Below are 7,563 nucleotides of genomic sequence, written 5' to 3'. Positions count from 1 at the left end.
GGGGGTGGTGGGCGTGGGGGTGGTGGGTTATGATCCCCTCTGCTTTATTTATAGCTTCATGGAAATAAGAAGAATAGAAAACCCCTATGTATGCTAGGGAGAATCCCTTTAATGCAGATCAAATGAAGGATCTGCATGGCAGGGATTAACAGATTGATAGCAAATGGAACAGAATAGGGAGTAGAAGAGAACTGATGTGCAATTTGATAGATCAGCTGTTGAAATCTCTTTGTTTCGCCCCCTGCAACAGCCCTGAAAAAGAGACAGATAGAGTATCAAAGGGAGGGAGAATGACAGAAATGACAGAAAGTAGGAAGCAACGAAGTTGCCTCAAGGGAGGGAGAAAGGGTAATGCTAAGTATGCAAATCTGGGAACCAATATTCTACAAAGATCTAGAATAGCAGGTCTCTCGATAACCCTCCAAAAGAGCAATATCAGCGACCTGGTCAAAGGATGATCAGATCTGGTTGCAACTCTAATCACAAGGTCTATTAGGTGTGAAGAATGAATTGCCAAAATTAGAAGTGAATCTGACAGTTATATTGGGAGAAACCAAGAGGTTACGAAGACAGAAAGTGACTGAAATAGAAATTTAGAATTAGAAACAACAGAAAACAGTAGCTTAAGTGAAGAAATAGCAAGTGTAAACAAAATAGAAAGTAGTGGAATGAAAATAACAACTAAGGAACAAAGTAAGATGAGAGTATCGGAATAGAAACTAGAAGAATAAGAGGAAGATGAAAGGAACGAAGGATATGTTAGGCCTCTCACCTAATGGTGGAGAAGGAATCCCACCAACTACAAATTTGGTAATGCAGAACGAATGGCAGGTTCTGCTGGTGAGCACAAGTGATTGATGCAGATCAAGTAAAGATGTATTTGTTACATAGAAAATCAGCACTATTTCGAAGTCTAAGACAGAAGCAAAGAAAAGGGAAATAGGATATCGGTTAGAAGAGAGAGGGAGGATGATAGGAACAAAAAAGAAGAAAAGAAAGGAGACAGAGAAGATCGTGGGGAGAGAGGAGAGATTTCACTCAATTTATTTTTTTATTTTTTATTTTTATTTTTTTTCAGATTTATCCCTCTAGGTACTTTGCAGGATTGAGCTAAGCTAATCCTATATGAATTTTTATTGTTATTTTTTTAATTTTGAAATAATATGAATCCATTGTGATTTTGTTAATTTTTTGAAATTTTATTTTGGTCTATTGGTTTAAAACTCTGGTTCTCTTGGTAATGAATAGCTTGGATTCTTTAGGTTTACAGGAAACTAGAAATTCTAGAGAACAGTGATACTCTTGCTTTCTCGGTTAAACATGCCATAGAAAAGATCCTGTTGGTACTGTCTTCCATGAAGAGATGAATTTTGATCAGCCTCTGTAGAAACTACACTATAGAATGAAACCTTTTATTTGGGACCATCTTATGTGGGCATCAGTTAGAGAATGTTTATCTAGATCCTGATTTATTTCCTCCAATAGAAGTATTGGAGTTGACATTCTGTTCTAAATCCCAAATTTGGTGCCAGTTCTGACATTCTGTTCTTCAAAACGGATCAAGAATTCGAGACAAACTTAACAGTTTGACATACTTATTTTGCAGGGGAAAGGATTTTCTGTGATACTATCGGACATGTGCCCACTTGTTTCTGGAATCACAACTAGAGACGCTGCTTTATCTGTTGAGTTGGGGATGCGGGCACTTGATTTAGCCATTGGCAGAGCTGCCTTTTCTCACTTGAACAGTAGTAATACTGAGGAGCTAGATGCTTCCAGTTCTGGCATAGACGGAAATGGCATTCTGCAACCTGGGGGAAATCTTGTAGTTAAGCTCCTTGAAAGTGGAGACATTCAAGGTGACTAAGGATTAAACTTTGTATATAATCATGTTAGTCTGTGTTCTCACGTCTTTCTTACCTTAGTCTGTTTTTGCACCTTGCAGACTTCAGCCAAATCTGTAAACCACTTTTCAAGAAAGCATCTTGGTTAAGACCCAAAGCAACAAGGTCGTCTTCTAGAGAGATATATTTGATTTGTCAAGGGTTGCAGTAAGGAATTGTAGCAATCAAAACTCTGAGCCTACATTTGGATTCATGCAATCAAGATCATAGAGAAGAGCTATCATCTTAAACAGTCTAGGCTGGACATTTTTTATCCGAATTTTTTGATTGGTTTTGATCCATAAATTTAAGGGTAATTTACAACACCACCCCCTGGAGATTGCCAATATTAGAGGGACATCCCCTCTCTTTCACCAAATTAGACTCGAACCCCTTGTTGTCAGTCTCTGTTAAGGAATGTTGTGAAATGACCATTATACCCTATCATGTAGACAGGTGGAACTTGAAACACCCTCTCTCTGGCTCTCTCTCTCTGAGCTACTCACTCCGATGGAATTTGGACCTGGAGTCTGTAAACGCCCTCTCTCTGTCTTTATTTCTCTGAGCTACTCACTCCGGTGGTTCGTTGGTATTGCTATGGCTGAAATCTGCTCCTCTTTTCCGATATGTTTCCTCCTCACTCGTTCCAACTTCTCGAACCGATCTCGGCTAATCAATTCCACCTCTAGAACAGATCCAAGGTCTACAGCACAAACCACGAACTAATTTCTCCGGTTGCGAGAAGCCAAATAAACCCACCGAAAGAAACTGGCTATCAAAGGATCCAAAATCAAAATCCAAATCTCGCATGAATGAATCAATTGATATAGAAAAAACTCAGTTGGATTTGTAAGGATTGAAGCCTTGGAAGTTGGAATGAGTGAGGATAAGATGAAGGAGAACTAGGGCCCCAAACAGAGATGAGCAAATCAAAACAGGACAACGCTGGGGGGCGCCGAGAGTTTTTTGGTTTTAGCTTGGGTTGGGTCAAAATGATAAGATGAAGCAGAGCTAGGGCTCCACACTGAGGGTTTCTCCATCTCCAGCGTCAAATTCTCCAACGATGGCAAGCTATTGGGTAGTTCATCGGCAGATAAGACCATCCGTCTCTGGTCGCCGACCGATGGCTCTCTCCTCAAGGAATTCAAAGGCCACGAACAGGGCATCTCTGACTTTGCTTTCTGTTCCGATTCCCATTATATCTACTCTGATTATTCAGATGTGGGACGTCTAAACCGAAGCTGAATGTGACATAGAGAAAACCCCGTTGAATGTAGCTGATACCACTGTCGTTGTCGTGATTTTCGGTGCTCTTACGATCGCTAGTAGTCTGAATCTATTTGGGGATGGGACTTATTACATGGGCATTTTAGGTACTTCACACTTAATGGAGATATTTTGGTATTTAAAATAAAATATAGTAGCTGACATCAACATATAAGATATATTCCTTAACAATGACTGACGATAGGTGTCCGAGTCTAATTTGGTGAAAGATAGGGGTTGTCCCTCTAATATTTGTATTCTATAGGGGTGACACTATAAATTACCCTAAATTTAAATATGCAAGGGAGAGAGAGAGAGAGAGAGAGAGAGAGAGAGAGAGAGAGATAAGGAGAAGCAATAGCAAGAATGCCCAAGCTTGAGAGGAGGAGTGAAAGAAGATTATGGAGAGTGTGATTCCTAATTATTAGGGATTGTTTTTAAAACCTCCCACTTTGCAAAATAATTATGGAGAGATTTACAAAATTAAATATGGAGGAGCGAGATACGTGAGTGGATGAGTGAGATTATTTTTTAAATAATAATGGAAGGAGAAGATGAGTGAGAATATTTTTTAAATAATTATGGAGGGATATTTTTTTTTAGTAAAAATTATGAAGGGATTTACAAAGAGAGATTTAAGGACGAGCAATAGTAAGAACCCAACGTTTTTTTTTTCCTAAGGTTTTGACACCTTATTTTTAATAATTAAGAAAATAATAATAATCAGTTGCACACGGCACGGATTTGAACCACACGAGGAACACAACTTACTTTTACCTCTTTTTTTTTTTCTAAATTAAATTTATTATTACTAAAAGAGAAATGGCTGGGTATGTTAGCTGGCTACCTAGGAATAAGGTATACAAGCATTTATTGACCGTTAGATGATAAAGTTACAATATTTATCATTAGATGAAAAATGGCAATACATGTAATATGTCCAAAGTATATGATATAAAAACAAACAATATATTGTACGAAATAAGTATTAGTAGCATAGCAAAAATGCGCTCCTCGTCATTAATATGTTTGTTCACGATAATTGTGGCCTCTCGGGAGAATCGATGATTGCATTTGATGCACTGCTAGTAACTAGTACACATCGGAAAATTCTTATTTGGTTTGTGTAAATAGCCCCCGGGTTATGGAACAAAGATTATCTCATCTCTACACCAAGGTATTGATGGTGATTCTCAAATATTGCAGAACAAAATGTGATACAATAAAATAGAAAGCAATAGAAAGAAAACAGGGGACATGTTACCTACGGTCGTTAAGCTTCTTCTTCTTCTTCTTCTTTTTTTTCTTCTTCTTCTTTTTCTTCTTCTTTTTTTTCTTTTATTAAATGTATCACGACGAAAACAAACAGAAATAGGAATTGAAACCTTTTAGAGTCTTTATTTTTTTTATTGTTGATAAGAAAATTCTATTTTCATGATAGTGGATTCCAAAAGATATAGATCCGAATGCAAATGAAGATAGAAAGGTACCAATGACTATGAACTATTGTCTGTTTTCCGAATATTTGGTTGTAATAGAAATCCCAAAAAAATTAAATTCCTTTGAAAACGGGTTGAAATCGTCTGCAATTCCGATCTCGTACAATTCCGTGCAATACCACCTTCAGGCGGTGACACGTGTATTAATACCAATACAATGGTCCAAATCTGGGACAACTAATAAAACATTAAATCAGTGAAGAGGCATTTAAATCAGATCTGGACCATTGTATTGGTATCAATACACGTGTCACCGCCTGAAGGTGGTATTGTACGGAATTGTATGAGATCGGAATTGCAGATGATTTTTTTCCTTTGAAAACATATCACACCGTTTTTCTTTCTTTGTTTTTTGTCCCGCACGATACTCTACCCCACCCGAATAATGTCTATACATACTATCCTATCTCTTTTAGTTTGCAGTCCACTTTTCCTTGCACATCGCTTATTCATCTCCTACAACCTCCGCACCCCATATTCTTCATCTACTTAGAAAACCACCACCTACTTGTCGTCGTCTTCTTCTTCTTCTCACAACACCACCGCCCACCTGTCTACGTCTTCAGTTACAATCGAAACGTCCCACCTCTTTGCCCATATTTTCTGCAACCTTGCTGCAAGTTCCACCTATAACTTGACCTTATACCCGTTTCACCGGTCTCCCAATTCTGTGCCCACCTCGAACCCCCCTCTACAACCAGCTTGATCCCAACCCATGCCTTAGAAACCAACTCCGACCCACTTTTCTTTCTTCTTTTTTTTTTTTTTCATACTTAATTGGGTTGAAATCGTCTGCAATTCCGATCTCGTACAATTCCATGCAATACCACCTTTAGACGATGACACGTGTATTGATACCAATACAATGGTCCAGATCTGATACAATTAATAAAACATTAAGTCAGTGAAGAGACATTTAAATCAGATCTGGACCATTGTATTGGTATCAATACACGTGTCACCGCCTGAAGGTGGTATTACACGGAATTGTACAAGATCGGAATTGCAGACGATTTTTTTCCTACTTAATTAAATAGGGGTAAGGTTGCCACTGAAACCAAGCCTTATTATCCATGGTTGGAACCACAAAACTAGAAATTAATAAAGACAGAGAAAAAAGGCCTATATATTTAATGAGAGAGACTGAGAAGGAAGTACACATTGGACATCAGTGGATGTGGATCGTAAGACCCAAGGCCTCAAAACCAATTCAGATCGGTTGTGGGATACGACTGCTGTGGGAGGCAGCCTGATCTTGTGTGGCCTTGTTCTTGATTCTTGACTAGCTCACTCAAGGACAGGCTGCATGTACAAGAATTGAAGATTCATTCAAGATTTGTAGGCCCCATTGTGACCATAACATGGGAAAATTTTTGGGGTTGATTGATGACTTGCGTTAGGAGTAATGAGTGGAAGAGTTCTATATTTTTGGATTTTGTTACTATTTTCGTGGAGGTGATTTTTTCAGGTATTATTTTTTCAGATTTTATGAGCCCCACGACCAGCTGTATGAGATCAATTTGAAGGCTAATTGGCACATGCCAGATCCTTGCTTCCCAAGGAATCGATTATCTTATTTACATTTTTAAATTTTTTTTTTTTAGTCTTTGAGGTGCCAATACTTTATCCCTGGTTCCCAAGGATCAATATAAGATTTTGACCATTGAAGCAGCCAAGGGCATGAGTGTAATAGGAAGGTCTTAGTTCAGTCAAATAGGTTGTAATTAATTATCAATTCTATAAATAAAAGATCTATAGCCCAAGATTGAAAAAAGAAAAGTGTGAGATGCAGTGTTGTAAGAGACAGATTGGATGAGTTGCTCTGGGAAGAGTGAGATACTCAACCCAACCAATCCTCCTTTCTCTATTTTATTTCCCCAGCTATCGATCAAACCCAAACACCTAGTGCCAATTCAAGATTTGGGAAGACAGGTCCAAGACCTACAACATCTCTTTTGTTCAATCTATCAACCGACAGCAGCAATGATCCTGTTCTGAAATTAATTCCTAATCATCTAAGTGAGAATTACTTTTACATTATCCACCCTCGAACAATTTGCTCCATTTTTCTATCAAAAAAAAAAAAAAACCATTTGCGCCATTTCGACAGTAGAGTTCTTTACACTAAATGACGATATTTACAAGACGAAAGAATTTTCAGAGTGAAGATATTAGAAGCAAAACTACAGAAGTTCAAGGGAGAGACTGGTATTGACTAGTACATTTAAGTTCTGTAAATTCTAGTGAAAGTCCAAATGGTCTGCCTACACACATGGCACTTAGGAGCTTGTCCACGCTGAACTGATAGTGAACAGCCTTGGCAGCAAACTAGATGCCTACATGGAAGAAAAGCAGATCGATCGTCGCCCCCGAAGCAAACAAATCACACACAACTCCCCATCCGGAATATCACCAACATCCTCATCTCTTTCAATTTCAGCATCAGCATCAACAGGTTAATGCCGGCCTGCCTTAACTGTCTCCATTATTTCTATCTATTCCTGTTCTTGAATGCATCAGCAATTTAATGAAGTTAAAGTAACAAATAATACCTCAAAAAAAAAAAAAAAATTGTCTGAGAAATTTTCTCCTACAGTGTTCTCAAGAAGAACCAGGAAAGATTGAAGTCCTTCATATCAATCAAATCCTGCCTTCACCAAGAAATTACAGGATATGGTGATCTACATTGCAACCATCTAAAATTTACATCTTCCATCAGTTATCTCTAGTTTATTAAGATGAATCAAAATCTTGAAGAATCCATTGGAGTAATGTGGTCGAATACAATACCTAACAATAGCGTAGCCAGAAATACCAAATGACAGTGAGCCAAGAAGAATGCCACCCCACAACAGAAAATTTGTCCTAACAGCAAGATCTACCACCATCTGATAACCTAGAACAATAAACAACCA

The 7,563-nt window shown here is 38.1% G+C and overlaps 1 protein-coding gene across 5 annotated transcripts in view; it reads left to right on the top strand.

Moving 5' to 3' along the window:
• The window catches only part of LOC122059330 (ribosomal RNA large subunit methyltransferase E), a 9,654-nt gene extending 7,442 nt beyond the window's left edge, over positions 1-2,212 (top strand). For all 5 annotated transcript variants that reach the window (XM_042622088.1, XM_042622082.1, XM_042622057.1 and 2 more), the window contains 2 exons: positions 1,607-1,859; positions 1,946-2,212. In XM_042622088.1, coding sequence (XP_042478022.1) covers positions 1,607-1,859; positions 1,946-2,055 — 363 coding nt within the window. In that variant the 3' untranslated portion in view covers positions 2,056-2,212. The remainder of the gene's footprint in view (positions 1-1,606; positions 1,860-1,945) is intronic.
• The last annotated feature ends 5,351 nt before the right edge of the window (positions 2,213-7,563 follow it).

This window comes from Macadamia integrifolia, chromosome 2 (assembly GCF_013358625.1).
Source record: "Macadamia integrifolia cultivar HAES 741 chromosome 2, SCU_Mint_v3, whole genome shotgun sequence".
Classification (NCBI taxonomy): Eukaryota; Viridiplantae; Streptophyta; class Magnoliopsida; order Proteales; family Proteaceae; genus Macadamia; species Macadamia integrifolia.
Note: the sequence above shows the minus strand (reverse complement) of the source record. Positions and strands in the feature narration are given on the sequence as shown.